Below are 23,150 nucleotides of genomic sequence, written 5' to 3' on the forward strand. Positions count from 1 at the left end.
TGGCAACTATGAACTTGTCTGTGCTCATAGAATATGTATGCCCTGCCCACTTTTGCTGCAGACCCTGCTTGTATCAGCATCAGGTCTGGACTTAATTTTAGGATAGCTATAATACTTAGTGAGGTGATGGAGATCTGCATTTCTCAATGTGTGTAAGCTTGGCATCACGTTACCTAAATAAATTATATTACAGTAAGGCTATGATCATAAGCTACACATTAGACTGTCCACCCTAGTAGAATGGCATTTATTGGATCTGTCGAAGAGGGGGGCTCCGACCCTCGAAACGCGTTATCCCTTGTAATTACCTGCATGAATAAATACTTTTCTGCCTTATGAAATACCCGAGTTTGTGGACTTTCTACACTTCTACACTGGAAAGGAGCGATTCTCAGCACCGCAATTTTACGGATCATAGATCCCACCTTCCTTCTCTACTGACCAGACGTCCAGGACCAGCTCCCGAGGCGACCAGGTGCCAGGAGCCCTTTCACCACTTTGTGCTTCCCAGGGATCTGGGATCAAAGCTTACAACGGTGTTGTGTTTGTAACACAACACCCCCAGGTGAGCATACTAAACTCTGTTCACCTATACATTTTTTACATCACAGAATCATGGCACATTAGTGCGCTTTTTCTTCTGTTTTCTTCTTTTTCATATATCTGAGTCTCTATTTACTTCCTGGGATACATATAATGTAGGCGATGTTGCTGATAAATAGTGGAAAAAGTAGTAGATACTTTATAACCACGTATGTGTCCAAATAAATGTGTTATGAGTTTGTCATCTTTTTTTATGCAACAGCAGGTTAACCTTACAAAAAAGTTACATTGCAGGTGCTATCCTACAGATCTGACGTTGGTGGAACATGAATTAGCCATGCCACCTGCAGTGAAAGGAAGATTCTTACATCTTCAATGAATATGTTTTAACACCATGGTGGGCTAGATGTTCTGCCAGCCATAGCATGATGAATGGAACATTCTTTCCTTTGATTCATGCTATAACTTCAAGACTCCCAAACAGACTCAGCACAAGATTGCCAGGGTGGTTTGCTTCAGGCAAAACTGGCACAATTCTCTTTTATGTCCTACAAAACATCTGCTTATTCACTTTTGGTTTTGGACACGCTTATGTGCACTGCAAGGAGCATCTCAAGTACTCTTACTGGGACTGTAATATATAGAACCCAGATGCTCATTCTTGAAAATGAAAGCCTCTTTGGAAATGAACGACTTGAACCATTCCACATTATGAGAAGAGTGATGGACATTAGAGATCTTCTCATAATTGATGCACAATCTGAAAGTTACTTCTACAGATTTAATGCCCAGAGCTGTCTTCATTCTATTGATCCATCTCTAGCTGAATGCAACATTACGTCCTTGAGTGGTTTGTTACAGGCTCACACCAGAAGAACAGGCAAAAGCTTTATCTGAAATTTAGAAAGGTGAAGCTAGTTCGGAAATACTATTTATTGAGCAACCATCTTTTATTGCCTCTTCCAAAAGTACAAAGAGATAAGCTGATGTACGGTTATGATGTATACTATAGAGCCTGTATTAATAGGGTAGGTCTACCTTTAATTTGTATTAATATAAAAACAGCCACTGGACAGAGAAATAATGTTTAGTATTATGTTTATATATGCACTGGCTGTGAAACCATAGATGGGAAGCTTTGCTAACAACTGACCAATGATTTGATGTGTTTTGGCACGTATAAGGACTTTCATATAAAGGGGTTGTCCTGGCATAAAAAACTATATTTGACTTAAGGCAGCACAAAAATAAAAAAGAAGGTATATTCAGCTACCCCAAGCCTCTGCAGCTGCTGTGCTGATGGCGCTTCTGGTCCCTGGTCATCACTATTACTTTGCGGTGATGCGTTGTCCCTGCAAGATGTGGCCATTCAATCAATGGAGGGACACTGCTGTGACCAGTGATTGGCTGAGCTGGCACTTCTTGCGAGAAGATCACATGGGAACATTTCTTAAAGGTAGAACACTTCTTTACACAATTTACAGCATAATAAATGGCAAAACATATGTACGTGAGTGGACAGGTGTAAGGGGGGCCCAGGGGACACTGCAAGGGTATGGGGTAACAACTCCCGTACTGGGCTACCACATTTTGAAACCCCCAGTTTCTCTTATTCACAAAATCTGCCACTGAGCATTAATTTTTCCTGCAACATTTTGCATGGAACCTCTTCCCCATCTATAACATCCAAATTCCATATCAGGGTTAGGGTATTTCGGCTAACAAGTAGTAACAAGTAGTAGAAAATTGAAGAAGGACAATGTGGGAGATTTATCAAAACCTGTCCAGAGGAAAAGTTGCCCAGTTGCCCATAGCAACCAATCAGATCGCTTCTTTCAGTTTTCAGAGGTCTTTTCAAAAATGAAAGAAACCATTTGATTGGTTGCTATGGGCAACTGGACAACTTTTCCTCTGGACAGGTTTTGATAAATCTCCCCCAATATGACTGCAGAATCAGACTACACAGGGCTTTTATGTTACCATGAAGACAAATGGTCTAAATCAGAGCTGTAAACACAAAACTGTTATTTTTTTTTACTTTAAAAATTGCTTTACTTAGATGCAGTGAAAAAATAGTTTCAAAGTTGAACCTTCCAGTAAGAACCAACGTGGTCTACGGAGTCTTTTACTCCTTATGGCTCTTTTTATTTTATTTTTTCCTTCGATCAGAGAGGTATTACATGCAACTTATTCCCTAACATTCACCACTGATGAAAATCTGCCAGGAATAACACTGTATATACTGTATAGGCATTTATTGGCACAGAGTACATCCCCTTTTGTACTGTATCCCTATGTATAGGATCCGACAGCCGGCTTTACTTTCAAATATAGTGAAAAAAAAGCTGCAGGCACTCACTGGCCCAGTATGTGCCAAAAAGGAAGTACATTTTTTTGGGTATACATTGGGTGCATGGGGCCATATGGATACACTCATTCCTGCCACATAGACCAAAAATAATGGCCCTCATTTACTAAGAATGTTGTTTTTTTATTAGTGTAAAATGTTGTTTCCGACTTGCAGGATTCCTTTCTATTTACTATGTGAATTGACAGATTTACAATTTTCGGACCAGCTTTTGCTAGGTAGACATTTCGAGCCATTAATTCACAGGAGTTTCTTTGAATTCAATAGTAAATTGGTTGGGTTGTGAAACCAAGCCCATTTCCGTTAGGTCACTCTCCCTTTTTGGCTTTTCAGAATGCAATGTCTGGTTTGTCGTATATTCCTGTTGCACACTGGCAGCGACATGTCGCAGACACTATATCCCAAAATAACTTGAAATAACCTGGCAAAAACTAGTCAGTTTTAGCATAGTAAAAAAGGGCCAATATGTCTTGTTTGTTAGATGAATCTGTTGCGTTCAGACAAGATGCCATAGCGCAATGACAGCTCTGTCATGATTTAATTTTCACCAGGGAACACTAGCTAATATCTCTGCCAATGTCACTTCACATTCTACATATAAGTTAGGTTTTAATTAATATTTTTAGGGATAACAATTACTTTAGAATGGGTTCTTGGCCAAGCAGATTCTGTGACATGGAACGTTCGGTATGTATGCGGCTCTAATTCTTGGTGTAAGGCAATTACAAGTCTATAATTAGTAGAGAAGTGCAGTCATTACATGAGCGGTTCATTGGATGAAGATAAAACATAATGATTTCCGAGGAAGTGATGGTTGAAAATGAGTTTTATGTGGTTGATTCTGATGACACATGGAGCCGAGACCACTGGATGATAATGCTGATGTTTTTTTTTTTTTTTTGCAATGTATCAGTCTAGTTTAGATTGTATCTTAGTTTTAAAAAGGCTTTTGTTATCTATCAAAGTACACAGTGATAGTGATAGGGCAGCATTGTCGCTTCCTGCTTCTTCCTTTCACGCTGCATAAACAGTATAGGTTCATTGGCTTCCTGTTACATAGCCATAGGCTAGGTTCACATTGCCGTTGGGCTCTGTCCCATTCTGGCTCTTTTTTCTGCGCCGAACGGCCCCAAAATGGGTCAAAGCACCACTGACACCACTGGATAAACACTGCATCCTCACGGATCCTATTGACTTGTATGGGGTCTGTTGGGGATTCAACATGCACTTTTTTTTATTCACCATCCTCTCATCGTTCTGACGGACTGGCCAATGGAGCTCCACATAACAGAGCCAAACGGCAGTTTGAAAGAGACCTTAGGGCCCCTTAGTCAGCTAATTGCATAATTTGCCTTGCTAAAAAAAACATTGTTCATCAGCCGTACATCTCCCCATATTGTAGGGCAGTATTTTACAAGCCCCCCCCCCCCCCCCCCCAACAGGCCATGTTTTCAGAATTTTGTAGGTGTTATAGTTATGGTCAGTGCATCAGGCACCACCTTAATTATATCACTTGTTAAAGACTAAGGAGATCCCAAAAACAATACCTGTTGAGGGTTCTTGAGGACCGCACTTGAGGACCGGGAAACACTGTTCTAAGGGATGTGCAGCCAATGAATGATGGTTTGCACAAATGACCTAGCGTTTGTTTATACAGCCGTGCTGGCATCATAGTCGAGCCTTGTTGTAAGCTCAGTAATCGAGTGCTGATCTATAAGATTGGTTCTTGTTTACAGCAAGGGTTTGCCCATGTGATGGGACCCTTAAGCAGGGTTCACATAAAGAAGATACTGGCTAAAATTACTGACCAAAATGCTACTGTATGTGTGAACCCAGCATGTAGGGACGTATAACCTAAGTGGGTTTGGAGAAAACTGTAAAGTCATAGTGAACCACTCCCTATATTATTCATATAATGACAATATGACTATAGCCGTAGTCTCCAAACTGTGGCTCTCCAGATGTTTGTATCTGAAGGGCTACAGTTTGGAGACCACTAGACTACAGGATCGGACTAAATCTTTCTTTTATCAGTAAAAACCAAGGTGATCTTTGACAGGCTTCTTTAAGATTAGGTGTAACCTAAAGCGGTTTGGAGAATACTGTAGTGTCATGCTACAGTATAGAAAATAAAGAGACTCTATTCCTTGTGCTTATGATCCATGTGCAGAATGTGATAGTGAAAGCACTGAATCCCTTTGACATTGGTACTTTGTGCAACCAATGAACCAAACCTTATATATTTCCCCATGAACCCATCAAGTATAAATTAATCTTTCACTGCGTGTAAGCACTGAGACAGAGTGCGGCAGTAAACTGACGAAATGGGCGAACAAGCCGAATGTATGGCACAGAGGTACATACAACAGATACTTCTTAAAATGAATGTCTATGCAGTTACACAGGAATTGGTGCAGAACTGTGTTTAGCCATTGATTGCTAAAAACCATCCCAGATCCTAGCACTAGCATCCAAACTAGTGAGCCTCCAGCTGTTGAAAAACTGCAACTCCCAGCATGTTTAGACAGCGGAAGGCATTCTGGGAGTTGTAGTTTTGCAACAGCTGAAGGCACACTGGTTGGGGAACACTGTTGTACAGTATTTAGGAACTTTTTGTTTTAAAGGGGTATTGCAGGATTTTTTTCCTCTTGTCCATGATGCCAAATTATATTACATTGTATATAACTATATGAATATGCTTCTATTACCTCCATGTTCAGCTTAGCTTTGTTTTAATGCATGGGACTGACACCAGAAAGTGCTGTAGTGCAAGTCTTTCTATTTTACGCTTGTCTCTTTCCCAGCATTCCATGCAGCTAGAGAAAATATGTCATCAGTCACATGGTCTCCAAGAGCGTGGCTATGCTGCATTGGGTGAGTGAATAGCAGGGTGAGGATATGTTCACTGGGCGTAAGTCCACAAGTTTACGGAATCCCGGCGCAATTACGGCAGAATTTTTGTACTCAAAACGCACAATTCTGCTTAAATTCAAAGCCCTATTGACTCTAATGGGATTCCGCTGAAAAATTCCGCAAAATAAAAGACAGGTCTTTAAATTTTGTGGAATGTAGAATATCTGCAGCGGCAATTCCGCTGTGTAAATGGGACAGTAGAATCTAATTTTAGTCAATGAGAAGTATATTTCGACAGAATTTCCAGCAAAATTCTTCTGCGGAATTCTGCATGGAAATTCCGCCGTGTGAACATCGCCTGAAAGGGATTTACTAAAGAAATAATATCCACCCATCCACTGCAGCATAGCCACACCCCCTGGAGACCATGAGACAAATTGTCTCTAGCCACATGGAATGCTGGGAAAGGTCAGAGACAACAGTAAAATAAAAACACTTGTACTACAGGACTGTGGATCCCTTGAATGAAAATGGGACAGAGTGATGGAGGTAATAGACGCATATTACAAAGTCATATATCTTGGCATCATCGGCTAAAAGGCTGAACAAAAAAAATCTAGAATACCCCTTTAATTACCAATGTTTTTAATATTTTTTTTTTTTAACAGTAACAAGTCACAGACTTAGCATTTGATTTTGTATAACAGACACATAAGATGGGAATTTGAAATCCATGTTAAGCTATTATGCCAAATCATGGAGGACACAGCAGTCGATGGTTAACTATGAACATTATCTACAGTATGTGCATATAGATAGAAGCTGCGTTCCATTTATCCAAAGTGCACATTAGCTGACCCCCCCCTTTGTGCTCTCCAAGTGATGCTAAATTGTCTTTGTTACCCTGAATATAAATATACACTCCGTGGCCAAAAACATTTTACAGCAATAAAGGACAATTTAAACCTCATTTAGAGATACCCGAGCATATTTACATAATTGGGATAATAAAATTCTGTCCCGATGACAGTCATGTTGTTTGAGGTTAAGGTCAGTCTATGGACAGTGCATTTATTTATAGATTTTATTTTCTGCACATTAGGTTCCTGGATTCATATTATAACCGAGGACATGGGATTACAGCTACGTCTAGGCTAAATGGAACACTCTATGAACATATAGGATCCTGACTGTATCATTATATGAGACCTTTTACATGAATTATGTCAGCTGTGTTCTATAGGTGGATACAAGGTCACAGCACAGGAATCTTGACCTTGTGGCCCACGTGCATTCCACCATTCAGATAATGAACATTTCATTTGATTATTTAGTAGTGGTCACATATGTGGAGTCACTCTCTACTGGAAAGAATAGAAACCACTGTGTGATACATAATGGTTCAATAAAGTAGATGCCTGGGCAACACCCGTAATACAAGAACCACTTTTGTCAAGATGTAAAGTATGTCTGGTTAAAATATCATTCAAATTATCTTAGTGCATAAGCTCTTTAAGCCATAGTGTTCCTATACAATTCAAAGAAAGACATAAACACTTTGAAGAAACTATAAAACTGCTCTCTAGTTTTGACTGCATTTTTGGGGCATATGGCATCTGTATCCAGCAGGAGAACTGTAAAACCACCTCCTGCCGTATCCATGCGGTACCCCGTTAAGTGTTGTCTGTGTTTTTGCTGTGATGTTCCAAACTTGTAACTTGTGTTTTACCGTACGTTGTACAATTGCGGGGAAAATATTAAATTTTTTTGCTATTCTGGGAAAATTACAGCAGAAAATTAAGAAAAAAAAAAAGCAAAGTCTCAGTGAAGGTGTATAACTACTATATATCATGACCCCATAGAGATAGCAGCAGTATACAGATGGAGCTGGGTGGAGAGGGGTCTGGGAGCTAACAGGAGCGATCTGATAAGTGATGATATCATCCAGTGCTTCACACTAAGTTAGTAGACCCAGGACAGACTGCATCCTCTGACACATTTAACACTGATTTCCTGTGGGTAAGGCTGGTGATCACATGACCCAGTTGCAGTAATGAAACACTTGACTGTGGCTTTGCTATAATACAGTTGGTGCTAGGACTAGTAATGGTGAATGTGCATAATATAAACAAAAAAAAATTAATTAAATCCCTGGAGTGCTTCTTTAACATTTGCTGATTATTAAAACTATTCTCTTTATACATTCAGTATAACAAATGTATTCTATAGACACAGTAACATCTGTGAAAGACAGCACCTAATGGAAAGGACTGGGAGGAAAGTAATGCAGTGTAGACTGTTTATAATATCACAATCCTGTTATTTTATGTTCATAGGATAAGGTACGGTATTAGCCATCATGTCAATGTCAGCATTAGCTACACCTAGTACTTTGATGGTGAAATGTGTGGATTACTGTAAGCACGACTAATGGCCGCCCTATGGGGCTCTGTTTTTCTAACTCACAGTAAAACAAAAAAATCTGACATTTGCCTAGGTAAGCTCATTGGTTTGGTATGCGCCCTTATTACACCCTTCTCTTGATGTTTATCTATAGAATGTAGGGTCCTCCTTCTGGATATGTGATATAAATAAGGACTTACAATGTCAAAAGCTGTAGCAGGAATGTGTAGAGTAGACTGGTCGTGTTCTCATGTTCTGATGGAGGTGACACAACAGGACATCGGTCATGGCATTTTTTCTACTCTTCTAGTTTATGTACTGGTTTATTTATTGGTACACACAGATAATAGGTGTTGAGCATTAGGGATATACAGTAATAATTGTACTATTAAGTAAGTACGTAGCACTTGACTTACTCCCTTTTTGGCATTGCATTCCGGTGAATCTTTAAAGGGGTACTCCGGTGCAGTGGCGTTGCTAGGGTTGGTGTCACCCGGTGCGGTAGAAAATGGTGTCACCCCCATACCTCCCCCCAGTAAGTTTTTAGCCTGTTGTGACAGACACCACTGTTGTAGCGCATTGTGAGAAATTCCAGTATAATAATCAGATATACCAGTTGCCACAGAATGGGAAAGTGTTAAAGAAGTTTTCACCATTTAAATATACAGCTCCCAGAATTACTTAAAGGGGTACTCCACTGGAAAACATTTACTTTTATATCAACTGGTGCCAGAAAGTTAAACAGATTTTTAACTTATTTCTATTTAAAATCTTAATACTTACAGTACTTATAAGCTGGTGTATGCTCCACAGGAAGTTGCGTAGTTCTTTCCAATCTGACCACAGTGCCATTTGCTGACACCTCTGTCCATGTCAGGAACTGTCCAGAGCAGGATAGGTTTGCTATGGGGATTTTCTCCTACTATGGACAGTTCTTGACATGGACAGAAGTGTCAGCACAGAGCACTGTGGTCAGACAGAAAAGAAATCAAAAAAGAAAATAACTTCCTGTGAATCGCTTATACAGCAGCTAATAAGTACTGGAAGGATTAAGATTTTTAAATAGAAGTAATTTACAAATCTGTTTAACTTTGTAGCACCAGTTGATTAAAAAAAATGTTTTCCAGTAGAGTACCCCTTTATGCAGTGGTGAGGTTATGCTGGGAGTTGTAGTTTCACTGACCATAACTGTAGAACTGACAAGCGACTACAGCTCTGATAGGACACAGAGAGGAGAATACACAATGATATCAGTGACGTCTTCTCTATAGTCTTCCCTTATCTAATTCAGATGGTACATACCGCCTGGTCCAGCTAAAACTTCTCTCTGTAGAATGTGACGCCCAGATGTCTCCTCACTATGTCAGCGCATTCTCATCCTCTATATGAAAACAATAATTATTATAAACCTGACAGACACTGTATCCTCTAAATATAATACTACTATACACTATACTCTTTGATTATAAACCTTCCATACACCATACCCACTGAATATAATACTACCACACACTGTACATTCTGAATATAATACCAACACATACTGTACACTCTGAATATAAATCTGCCACATACTGTACCCCTGAATATAATACTATCACATACTGTACCCTCTGAATATAATACCAACACATACTGTACACTCTGAATATAAATCTGCCACATACTGTACCCCTGAATATAATACTATCACATACTGTACCCCTGAATATAATACTATCACATACTGTACCCTCTGAATATAATACCAACACATACTGTACACTCTGAATATATTACTACCACCCACTGCGCCCTCTGAATATAATACTTAGAGATGAGCAAACTACAGTAAATTCAACTAGTCACAAACTTCTCGGCTCGGCAGTTGATGGCTTTTCCTGCATAAATTAGTTCAGCTTTCAGGTGCTCCCGTGGGCTGGAAAAGGTGGATATTGTCCTAGGAGACTCTTTCCTAAGAATGTATCCGCCTTTTCCAGCCCACCGGAGCACCTGAAGGCTGAACTAATTTACGCAGGATAAGTCATCAACTGCTGAGCCGACAAGTTCGTGACGAATCGAATTTACTGTAAGTTCGCTCATCTCTAATAATACTACCACAAACTGCGCCCTCTGAATATAATACTATCACCCACTGTGCCCTCTGAATATAATACTACCACAAACTGCGCCCTCTGAATATAACGTTGCCATACAGTGCACCCTCTGAATATAATACCACAACCGCAGTAACACCCCTCAACATCCGTTAGCTGATGCTATTACCACGGGAGGGGGGTATTGGTGGTGTTGCTAGTGGATGATCGGGGTGCTACTACTGGGGGGGTGTTGCTGAAGGATGATGAGGGTGCTACTGGCCATCCCCCCTGGCAGTATCACCCCCATCATCCATCGGCAGGATCAGGAGCACCGCCATCATCCACCATCAGGATCTGCTGATGGAGGTGCTGCTGATGGGGGGGGGGGGTAGTTGCTGGCGGATGATGAGGGTGCTACTGCCAGGGGGATGATCCTGCCGATGGATGATGGGGGTGATACTGCCAGGGGGGGATGGCCAGGAGCATTAGGTAGGCAGCAGTTCCCCCACATTAGGTAGGTAGCAGTTTCCCCACATTAGGTAGCATCTTTTCCCCACATTAGGCAGCATAGATTCCCCACATTTGGTACCAGTTACCCCACATTAGGTAGCAATTTCCCCATATTAGGTAGCACAGATTCCCCACATTAGGTAGCAGTTTCCCCACATTCGGTAGCACAGATTCCCCACATTAGCTAGCATAGACTCCCCACATTAGGTAGCATAGACTCCGCACATTAGGTATCATAGACTCCGCATATTAGGTAGCATATACTCCGCACATTAGGTAGCATAGACTCCCCACATTAGGTAGCATAGACTCCCCACATTAGGTAGCATAGACTCCCCACATTAGGTAGCATAGACTCCCCACATTAGGCCGCAGGTTCCCTTGCAGGTTCCCCACAATGCGTCAAAGTCTCCCCACACACACACACACACACACACACACATATGCACACACAAAAAAAAAAAAAACACATACAACACAGAGAGACACACACACAAACACACACAGTCAGAGAGACACACACTCACAGACAGACACACAGAGTCACACAGTCACACACACACACAGTCACACACACACACAGTCACACACACACACACACACACAGAGTTACACAAACACACAGTCACACACAGAGTCACACAAATACACAGAGTCACACACACACACTCAGAGAGTCACACAAACACACACAGTCACACACACAGTCACACACACACACACACACTGTACACAAAGTCACACACACAAACATAGATAGAGACAGACACACACACTCACCCATCCAGCGCAGCGATCCTTCTCACCGGGCGCAATGCGAGTGACGTAACTGACGTCCCCCTGCGCGGCCATGCGGTGTGACGTCAGGCCGGCGCAGACGTGGGAGCGGAGGCCGGGCACAGTACTGGTGAAGGTGAGGGGGGGGCGTGATGACGGACGGGCGCACTGAAAGGGGGGGGAGTTGCTAACGGACGGGCGCACCGCACACACAGCACAGGGGGGGGGGGGGGTTGCTGACGGATGGGAGGCCGGTCGGGCACATAGGGGGGTGTCAGTGTAGCTGGGGAGGGGGTGTGGGTGCTACGGAGCGTCTTGGTGTCACCCCACTAGGTTGGTGTCACCCGGTGCGGGCCGCACCCCCCGCACCCGGGTCGCAACGCCACTGCTCCGGTGCTTAGACATCTTATCCCCTATCCAATGGATAGGGGATAAGATGCCTGATCGCGGGAGTCCCGCCGCTGGGGACCCCCGTGATTTTGCATGCGGCACCCCGTTTGTAATCAGTCCCCAGAGCGTGTTCGCTCCGGGACTGATTACCGACTACTACAGGCGACTACAGCTATCACGCCCTCTCCCGTAGGCTTGCATTGAGGGGCGGAGCGTGACATCACACGGGGGCGGGGGCGTGACGTCACACGCCGCCTGCCCTGTAGTCGCCGGTAATCAGTCCCGGAGCGAACACGCTCTGGGGACTGATTACAAACGGGGTGCCGCATGCAAGATCACGGGGGTCCGCAGCGGCGGAAAACACAGGTGGACATTCTGAAAATGTGCATGTTCTGCCGGCACCAGGACTGCTCGGAAATGCGCCATCTCCATAGATGGTAAAACATGTTCACTGTTCCTGCGGCCACTGAAATCGTAATTTCTGTCACAGATGTTTCCGCTGCTGAAGTTCCGCTGTGTGCACGGTGCAGCACAATCTCATTGAAATCAAAGGGACTCTGCTGCAGTGGAATTTTAGAGCTGAATATTTCCACGAAATTCCACTCCCCCATGTGAACATAGCCTTAAAGGGACTGCTAATATATTTATTTTTCGTAGAAGCCGTACTGTTAGCTCTACTGTGACACCAGACAACCCTTTAACATTGTCATGTACAGTTCTTCTCCCTGAAACACTGTCAGTCCTGCCTGTGGATTGTGCCTTGTATTGCAGTTTATCCCCATTAGGTTATGTTCACACTGAGGAATCTCTGCTTGTGGAATTCCAATTGAATTCGGCTCAGATTTCATCTAGCGGCGGCCGCCGAAGTCCTTCAGCAGTAGGGCCCACCCGGCCTGCGTCATCACCATTAAAGGGGTGCTCCACCCCTAGACATCGTATCCCCTATCCAAAGGATAGGGGATAAGATGTCAGATCGCCGGGGTCCCGCTGCTGGGGACCCCCGCAATATATCAAGCAGCACCAACCTGTAACTGCTTCTGAGAGCGCTGGAGGCTCTCAGGCTATTTCCTCCCGACCACGGGGACGGAAGATCGTGGCGTCAGGACTCCGCCCCCGTGTGACGTCACGCCCCCCTCAATGCAAGTCTATGGGAGGGAGCATGACGGCCGTCACACGGGGGCGATCTGACCCAAGCGGGACCCCAGCGATCTGACACCTTATCCCCTAACCTTTGGATAGGGGATAAGATGGATAGGGGCGGAGTACCCCTTAAGTGTATGCGTAATTCTGAAGAAAGAATGAACAGTTCTACATCAACTTCGAATTCCGTCACTTAATTTCCCTAGTGTGAACAGGTCCACAGAAGACCCATTCACATGAGTGTTACGGTTCGCACAGTGGAATTCCCAAGCGCAATTCCGCACAGGGAAATTTCTTAACGTGAACATACCCCTAAAGTCTCTGGATCTGAACTCTAGTCTAAAAAAAACCATGGACAAAGGCTTTCCGGGCATTCTGGGAGTTGTAGTTTTGCAACAGCTGGAGGTACCCTGGTTGGAAAACACTGTTCTAAAAGCGAGAGACCTTTCTGTATTACATCACCAAGTATTTGTTCTCAGATTCTGAAATCCTAGGAAGTATTTTACATTTAAGGGTGGCTGAAATGGAATGCTTGGAAAACGATGCTTTGAAGTAGAAATATGACTGCTTGAAAGTGTGTTTAAAGAGTGGTAGATGGATGGAATGAGTATCAAAGGAAAGAAAATACAACTGATCACAATTTCAACCACATAGTAAAATACACAAATGATTGTCCTTGTGGTATTTATAGGTTTTGTTTCGGTTTGCAGGCAGTCATCATAATACCTTCAAATAGAACATACACCAAAAGAGAAAAATTCCAAAAGGATTTAGTAATAAAAAATACCAAGATTTTTTTTGACACATAATTCAATTATTTTTAACATACAATAAAAGAGAAGGAACAGAAACATCAAAAAATGAGGCGGTATGACAGGAACCTGCACTCAAAATAAACAGTGTATTGAGATAGGATCATATATCCAACCTAACAGGATTAAAAATCCATCTATCTATGCATGTACACATAATGTAATAGCCAGGGACGTGCACAGATTGACTAGAAAGGGGGCTTGAGCCCCGGCCCTTTTGATATTTCTCCTAAAAGTGCCCTGGGCAGTTTGGCATTATTATGTGGACTTTTTTATAAATAATTACGGGAAGTGCCTTTTTTCTACAATTCAGCCCCTGCCCCCCAAAATGTCAGTGCATGTCCCTGGTAATAGCAGCACAGAAAGCATCAAAAGATAATATAGGGAAGTTAGTAACATACGTGTGGTATAGATTGCCTCAATAAAGTGCTGTGTGCATGACATACCAAGATGCAACCATAAAAAGTAAATGTGAACAGACACAAAGTACAATTATGGATACATCATACCAACCTAACAGGCAAGTGAGTGTCAATATGGTAGGTGTCGAGATAGCACCACTTCAACATGCGTTTACGCACGTAGAAGTCTGTTTTTTGGTGGTATCCAAGCTTGTTCAAGGATTTTATAGCATGTATTTTGTTTACTGCCGAAAAGAAGATGATTACATTAATATGGTAATACTTATATAATTTACAATGATGTAGGTTTTTTATGATTTACAACTTTTTTACTCCATTTTTGGGAAACAAGGGGACCAAATAGCAATTATGCAGCAAAAAATACTCAAGCAGATTATGTTGCTACCCATTAAAGTCAAGTGAAATTTCCACTGTAGTAAACTGCCTGCGCTACGTGTGACTCTATCCTAACAGTTTATTATGTCTGTCAGTGTAATACTGACAAGCCTTTTATAAGGATAAGTGTACAAACGTGGCAGAACTGGGGTCCATTATTAGGCCCATGGCACCATTGTGGGGTGCCATGGTGTTGACCATGCTTCTGTCAAACCCCTTAGATGCCATGGTTGCTATTGACCACACCTTCTAAGGTGTTTAATTGGGAATTAACTTCAATCCCAGCTATTGCAGCAGGGTGTCCGCTGTATGATACAGCCAACACCCGCTTCTAATGAAGCAGACTCATGTTCTATATCCATACTATCTCTGTGCTGTAAACTAAAACAAATAATGTGAAGGTCAATGTCAAGAGGTATAAAGCGAGTAAAAGGGAAGAAGCCTACTACGTATGAAATAGAGCGATATGGTGTTTTTCCTAATTTTATCTGACAGTGATTATTAAGATCTAATAATGCTATCATATCACTACCTGTGAGTGTACAGTGGTATCTGGAGCTCTTAGTAGATGAGTAGCCACATGTAGCCAGTCCAAGAACAGCATCTGGCTCCCAAGCTATTGGTTAGGAATCAATGTTTGTTTTTGTTTTTTTACAATTAGATTTTTTTCCGATAAGTCTATTATTTACAGCATCATTGATCATGTTGCTTACAATAGTCACAAGCAATAAGATGTCTGGTACATAGACTATGGCAAGTTTTATTATTCAATGTTTGTGGTATACTGTGCATTTCAATGGAATCTTTGTAAAATCTTGATGATAGGATAGTCACTGAATCTTCTTAAAATATAAAAGGCAGCTGTTAACTTCTCTGACTTATGGTGTTACCTTAAGCTTAAGTTGTTGGAGTTAAAAGCAGAATATTTAATTTTAATAAAATATGTTGTTTTAGTATTTTTAGTTTTAAATTTCAATTCATTGAGGGGTGAAACAGTGAAGTTATCTCTATATAACAAAATTGTATTTCCTATAAAAGCGAGGTCAGCTTTGAAAATAAATGTGATCTCCAGTGTCCTTTACTAATACTTCTTTCTTCTTTCAAAATTGTGTTTCTCTTAACTGCAGAATGTGTTTTTTTTTTTTTTATCACTTTCAATTTTTTTATACTCTATATTGCCATGGCACTTTAATACTATTTGTAGTCTAATACTATTTGTATTGTGTTCCAGGATATTCAAGCAGAAATTGATGCCCATAATGACATTTTCAAGAGCATTGATGGGAATAGGCAGAAGATGGTGAAAGCTTTGGGAACGTCAGAAGAAGCAACATTGCTTCAACATAAACTTGATGATATGAATCAACGCTGGAGTGATCTGAGGTCCAAGTCATCTAACATCAGGTAAAAAAAAAAATGTATTATGTTTCAGAAAATTAAGATTTGGCACGTGCACAGGTTTTTATACAATAAATCTAAAACCTAAAACAAAACTTAGAGTTGATGAACCAACAAGTTGTCTTTCATGCTGAGAAAAAAAGCTGAATCGGATAGATAAAGGAGTGGGCATTAAAGGGGTTATCCAGTGGGAGGGACCTTTGGCCATTGCACAGTATACAAAAAACAAAGCTTTATTTACCTCTAGTGTTTCCGCAGTGCCTCCCGTGTCCCACTCCTGTCACCGGCACTGATCCTCTTCATGTCAAGAATTGTAATGCCTGGGCCAGGAGTGACATCAGGGCCCAGAGTAATCCGTTGATGCCCTGCCTCGGCCAGTGATTGGCTAAAATGCTTTTTCTAAGGTTGAAAAAGCTTTGGATATGGTCTTTTACTTTACAAAACCCACTATTAAATCACTATATACAGTGCAGTCTTCAGACCCTTTCACGTTTGTTATGTCGAGACCTTTTGCCTAAATAAAACTCCCAAGAGCACAGTGGCCTCCATAATTCTTAAATGGAAGAACTATGGAACAACCAAGACTCTTCCAACAGCTGGGCGCCCCACCAAAGTAAATAATCGGAGAAGAGCCTTGGTAAGGGTGGGTTCACACTACGTTTTCTCCCATACGGGAGCGCATACGGCAGGGGGAGCTAAAACCTTGCGCTCCCGTATGTCACCGTATGCGCTCCCGTATGTCATTCATTTCAATGAGCCGGCCGGAGTGAAACGTTCGGTCCGGTCGGCTCATTTTTGCGCCGTATGCGCTTTTACAACCGGACCTAAAACCGTGGTTGACCACAGTTTTAGGTCCGGTTGTAAAAGCGCATACGGCGCAAAAATGAGCCGACCGGACCAAACGTTTCACTCCGGCCGGCTCATTGAAATGAATGACATACGGGAGCGCATACGGTGACATACGGGAGCGCGAGGTTTTACTCCCCCCTGCCGTATGCGCTCCCGTATGGGAGAAAACGTAGTGTGAACCCACCCTAAGAGAGGTAGCCAAGAACCCAGCTTTGGCTGAGTTCCAAGGATCCTGTGTGGAGATATAAGGAACTTCCAGAAGGTCAACTATCACTGCCTCTCCTTAGCAAAATGCACAATGAATGTTCAACCTGGAGTTTGCAAAAAATCATCCAAAGAACTCTCAATGTGTACTCTGGGCCTCTGACTGGGCAAGAGGTTCCTCTTTCAACTAGACAATGACACTAAGCACACAGCCAAGACAATACAGGAGGTGCTTAGGGACAAATCTGTGAATGTTCCTGAGTGGCCCAATTGAACATCTCTGGAGGGTTCCTTATATTTCTGTCGTCCGATGGTCCATATCCAACCTGCCAGAGCTTGAGAGGCTCAGCAGAGAACAATGAGAGAAAATTGCCAAATCAAGGAGTGCAACTCTTGTGGCATCATACCTAAGAACACTGGAGGCTGGAAGTGTTGCCTTTTTCAAGCTTAAAAAAGGCATGACTGTCAAAACATTTTGCTTTATGGTGGACAAAATAAAACTAGAGTTGTAAGATAATCTGGACCTCTGTCTCTGCTGTTACCGTTTTTGATACATTACTTGTCAATGCAATATTATTTTTTCCTTTTCTAGCTTAGCAATGTTGGTTTTCCACTTATGCATTATGAGGTATTGAGTGCAGAATGGTGGTGGAGGGGGTTTAACTTTCTTTTCTTTTTTTTCCTTTTTTTTTTTTGTTTTAACACAAGACCACAAGATAACAAAATGTAAAAAAAGGGAAAGGGTCTGAAGACTTTTTTTTTTTAACACATTGTTCTTCTCAAATTAAAGGCTTTAAAAACATCCTAGTCCTCACGATTAATGGCTATCTTGGCATCCTTTAATCTGAAAGGAACAGCTTCATATGTGTGAGAAATGTTAAAGGGCTTATCCACCATAATGTGATTTTAGTATGTATCTGGCAGACAGTAATGGACATGCTTAGGAAGGATCTGCGCTTGTCTTGGGGCTAAATGGCTATGTTGCGAGATTACCATAACACTGTGGCTAGCTTTTTGTGAACTGGTATTTCCTGCTTGAGTTTTTTTTTTTTTTTTACTACAAATCCCATAATTCCATGTTCCTTCCTCCCACACATCAGCCACCCCACCCATACAAACATAAATGAGCTGCATCCATTCAAAAGACCTGTGGTTTTCAATCAGGGTTCCTACAGCTGTTGCATTAGTTGCAGATTGATCTATCTCCCACCAAGCGATCCCTCCACCCATTGAAGCAGACAGGCTCCTTGTCATCAGCTGACTAGTGAGTCAGGTCTCGGCTGCATTGCAACCTGGGAAAAATCTGAGATAACAGTCATTTTGTATGCTGTTAAAAATAAATATTGGAGTGAAAATCACATAAGAATTGTGAGAAAACCGTCACACACAGGTACAGACACTATATTATGAATTACACTAACTTTACAACTTTAAGTTAAGAACCTAGATTTCAGCAGTATTGCTGGAAAAGATAGTGTTGTTCCCTATTATCTCCATTTAGATTCTATAGAATTTAAAATAGTATGAAAACACATTATATATATATATATATATATATATATATATATATATATATATATATAAAGTTTCGTAATGATACTTATCCTACGAGGATAACTCTTGAGAGCTTTATTTTGTTATACTATAAAATCCATATCATCTAACAATGGAGGGAAGTAGTACATTGTGAAGGGGAGGTAATCTGAGAGACTTGGGAAGAATATAAAATGTATCATTTTACACATTATAAACCATTCAGTACCTAAAGTAAGTGATTCTTCTAGTAAGGCTTAGACCTTACACACATGGCTGGATGTACTACGACACCCTACTGGACACCTATAAAGCAGCATGGGGCCTCTTCTCTACCTCAAATTGATTTTTTTTATGGATTGTGCACAAATTAAACTATATATATATATATATATATATATATATATATATATATAATAACATGTATTACAATCAATGTGGTTACATTTTTCCCTTGAAGATTATCCCCACTATAGCACATCCAGCAGCACAACTGCCTATGAGCTGTCAAGATCTGGCTCAGACAAAGGTTCCATAACCAGCTATGATTTACACATATAGGGAGAGACCTGTCAATCAAGTCCAGTGTAGTTAGTAGTAGCTGGTCTCTTTGATTTTTTTTTTTTACCCCATTCCGTGCCTACCTTTAAACTATAATTTCTCTAAAACCCCACAGTATTTCCAAGTTGTAACCATTGTTAATGAGCAAGCCCGTGCCAGTTTTATACTGCTCTGGTAACATAAAGCCAATGAAAAATTCCCTTTGAGGCCATATTCCCACTCAGTATTCTGGTCCATTTCTTGACCCATAAATTGCAAATGAAAATATTGTCCAAAAGTTTTAACTCAGTTTTTACAGCCATAAAATTAAAAGAGCTTAGCTGGTGATAGTCTGAGTGGGTTGTTGCTCTGCTCTGAGGATGAGTGAGTAGCGGGGCTCCGTTCCAGAGATTTTAGGGGGGCCCTAGCGGTTGGACCGCAGCAATCAGACTCATATCCTCTACCCTTTAATTAGGTGCAGGAAACTAATATAAGTATGCAATTGCAATATAGGCCCTTTTCATAGAAAAAGAGGCTGTCAGTTTCTCTACTCTAACCGCCTAGATCAGTGATCTCCAGCAGACTAGTAGCCTTGACTAGTAAGTGTTTGTTACACTGTAAGGAACTGTATTGTTTTTTGACCTTTTTGATTTTCTCTATTGCAGAACACACTTGGAAGCAAGTGCCGATAAATGGAATCGTTTGCTGAAATCCCTGGAAGAACTCATCTTTTGGTTAGATGTCAGAGATGAGGAGCTGAAGAAACAAATGCCTGTGGGAGGAGATGTTCCCACAGTCCAGCAGCAGTATGATTTTTGCAAGGTAAGTGAATGAACATTTCTGTAGTGTTGCGACATCTCATTATATTGCAAATCAATACGTCCACTCTGTCATGCTTGGAAAGATTACATTTACCCATGCCTCCCCCTCTTATATCCAAACCCACCAGTCACAGTTCATCTTTACTCTTTGTAGTGCAGTTTAGGAAATTAAAGCAAATTATAGCAGCATATGAGCAGTAAATAAAATATATATATACAGTGATCCCTCAACATACGATGGTAATTCATTCCCAATGAACCATTGTTACTTGAATCCATCGTATGTTGAGGGATCCGTGCAATAACAATATAGAAAGTTATACTCACTTGTCCGGACTGGTCCGGACCGTCGCCCCTGCCCTGGATAATCACTCTCCATCGCCGCCATCACGTCCCCGGGGTGTCCCCGCCGCTCCAGACCGTCACCGCTGCCCTGGATAGTCACTCTCCATTGCCGTCATCCCGTCGCTACGCACGCCGCTCCTATTGGATGACGGGACGGCGTGTGCGGCGACGTGATGACGACGAAGGAGAGCGGCAGCCATGCAGTGGAGCCCAAAGAGGATGGTCTGGAACGTCGGGACAGGTGAGTGACACTCACCGGACCACACAGGGCACATTAAACAGCTATCCGGCAGCAGCTGAAGCAGTCTGCACTGCCGGATAGCGGTTTATGCGATGGCCCCGACATACAAAAGCATTGTATGTTTATGCTGGCTTCAACATGTGATGGGCTCTGAGAGGCCATCGTATGTTGAAATTATCGTATGTTGGGGCCATCGTAGGTCGGGAAATCACTGTATAGGAATAAGGATCTTTTTAGCATATCCTTCAAATCAAACAGGATGCGTTTCGGCCCTAGCCGAAACACATCCGGTTTGATTTAAAGGATATGCAATAAAGCTCCTTATTCCTGAATATACTTGGTGAGTGCTGGGACGCATCCTGTTTGATTTGAAGGATATGCAATAAAGCTCCTTATTCCTGAATATTGTTGGTGAGTGCTGGAGCTTTTTTTAAACTGTTTCTGGACCTGATCCACCACATGCACCACCTCCAACAGAAGTGCCAACCAACTTATATACTAAGCCTGTGAGCAGTAAGGCGGCTTTTTATGTTAGACAATATTGATAAATAAACAGATTCTAGTTTCTGATGAATTTTGTCTACTACATTATTTCTGATGAGAAACATGTGGATGAAACCTAATTTCTCCTAAGAATAATAAAAATAACTTTATTTGTAGCAAATCCTCCAACCTTAACATTCTGTATCCATTTACACACAACTGTTATTAGTCTGTTTATGACCGTTTTCTGCTTCAATCCCATACATTCTCTGGTGGGCTCTCACATGATGGCTCACAGTCAGAAATGTAGATAACTGCTTATTGTGTTGTTGATCTGTGGTTTAGAGATGTTTTATTTGTTATGTCCCACAAATATTGTCTGTGGTACAATTGGTATTGCAATACTACACTGCTATAGTCTCTGAAACTTCTTATTAAAGAAATTAGATAGTACTAAAAAGCTTTGTTTTGTAATATAGAATATTGCTTTTAAAGGGGTACTCCAGTTTTGAAAAACGTATCCTCTATCCACAGGATAGGGTATAAGTGTCTGATCAAGGGGCATCTGACCGCTGCGACCCTTTGTGATCTCCTGCATTGCTCCCCGGTTCACCACGCGAACGGGGCAGGGGTTGCCCCCTCCATGCATCTCTATGGGAGAGCCAAAAATACCCCCGTGATCAGACACTTATCCCCTATCCTGTAGATAGGGGACCCCTTTAGGGGATTGTCATGGATTACAAAAACATGGCTTCTTTCTTCTGTTAACACCACCACACTTGTCTGCAGGTTATGTGGGGTATTGCAGCTATTCACTGCAGTGGAGCTCATTTGCAATACCAGGTAAAACCTTTGGACAAGTGCTGTGCTTTTTCTATAAGAATGCATGCCATGTTTTCTTATCTTGAATTACAGGGGTAATCCCATATGATAGGTAGGGAACCCCTACCATTCACAAGAAGAGGCACTCCCTCCACTGTACTTGGCTATGCTTGGAAGTCCATGAGACAATAAATAGAGCAGAGGCTAAGCATGCATTCTGTAGCTTGATTTACTGAGGGGACAAGCATCTTTAATTCTTGTGATTGCTGGGAGTCCCTGTGGTTGGATAGTTATCACCGTTCCTCCCTATAACATTGGCTGACACTTGGTTTAAACAGGTGCCAGTCTTGTAGATTGGTGCTCGTTTAAAGTGCCTATTACCATGCTCGCCCATCATATGGGGGGCCTGGTAGAACAATCGCTGGACTGTTCAAGCGCCACTATGCTTTTGTCATTTGTCGGCCGCACGTGGAGAGTTGCTCTGCTGATAAGCAACATTTAGTTTGCAGGTTTAAATGACACGATCAGCTGACAAATGAGCCTTTGCTTATTTATCATCTTATCTCTGCCCTATTACCAGGGCCCTTAGGTGTAATAATGTTAAATCTTGGGATAACCCTTACACACAGTGCTGAATAAAATGAATGGCTTGTCCATTTAACTCATCGATCAAACAACCTACAACATTCACTTTTCGTATCTGAATATATATATATATATATATATATATATATATATATACACAGAGACTTGCTGGATGTGAACTATGTAGTACAGGAATATTTTATAAGCCAGTCTCATGCTCGCCTCTTATAGCTTACAAAGTAGAGCAGTGCATCTAGAGACTAAGGAATGTATTATGCTTTGTATGACAGGTGTCTGGGGTGCAAAAATTCTAGTTTTTTGTACAAAGCTCCTTTTTCAATAGCTGTACGCCCCACCTGTCACTTAAAAAAAAAAGTGAGCCGTGCTTAGTGGGCATAGAGCATGGCCCCTTGGTGCCCTCACATTGACCATGCATTACATTAGAAGTTGACATCAATTATAGCTGTTTATGGAGCTTATATTTTAATATTTGGGGCACAGGCAGTCACTGATTTACTCAATTTATGAAGAAGCCAGGAAATATTGCTTTAGCGTATAATCCCTTAGTAACGGCATGTAAAATACTAGTCTTTAATAAATATCTACCAAAGTGTTTACAAAATCTTTCAGTACATAATATTTCAGTTTAGCATAGTCT

The 23,150-nt window shown here is 41.6% G+C and overlaps 1 protein-coding gene across 12 annotated transcripts in view; it reads left to right on the forward strand.

The window, feature by feature from the left end:
- UTRN (utrophin) overlaps nucleotides 1-23,150 on the forward strand; it is a 702,825-nt gene that overhangs the window by 430,790 nt on the left and 248,885 nt on the right. For all 12 annotated transcript variants that reach the window (XM_056567370.1, XM_056567374.1, XM_056567371.1 and 9 more), the window contains 2 exons: nucleotides 15,903-16,075; nucleotides 19,861-20,017. In XM_056567370.1, coding sequence (XP_056423345.1) covers nucleotides 15,903-16,075; nucleotides 19,861-20,017 — 330 coding nt within the window. The remainder of the gene's footprint in view (nucleotides 1-15,902; nucleotides 16,076-19,860; nucleotides 20,018-23,150) is intronic.

Source organism: Hyla sarda, chromosome 3 (genome assembly GCF_029499605.1).
Source record: "Hyla sarda isolate aHylSar1 chromosome 3, aHylSar1.hap1, whole genome shotgun sequence".
NCBI lineage: Eukaryota > Metazoa > Chordata > Amphibia > Anura > Hylidae > Hyla > Hyla sarda.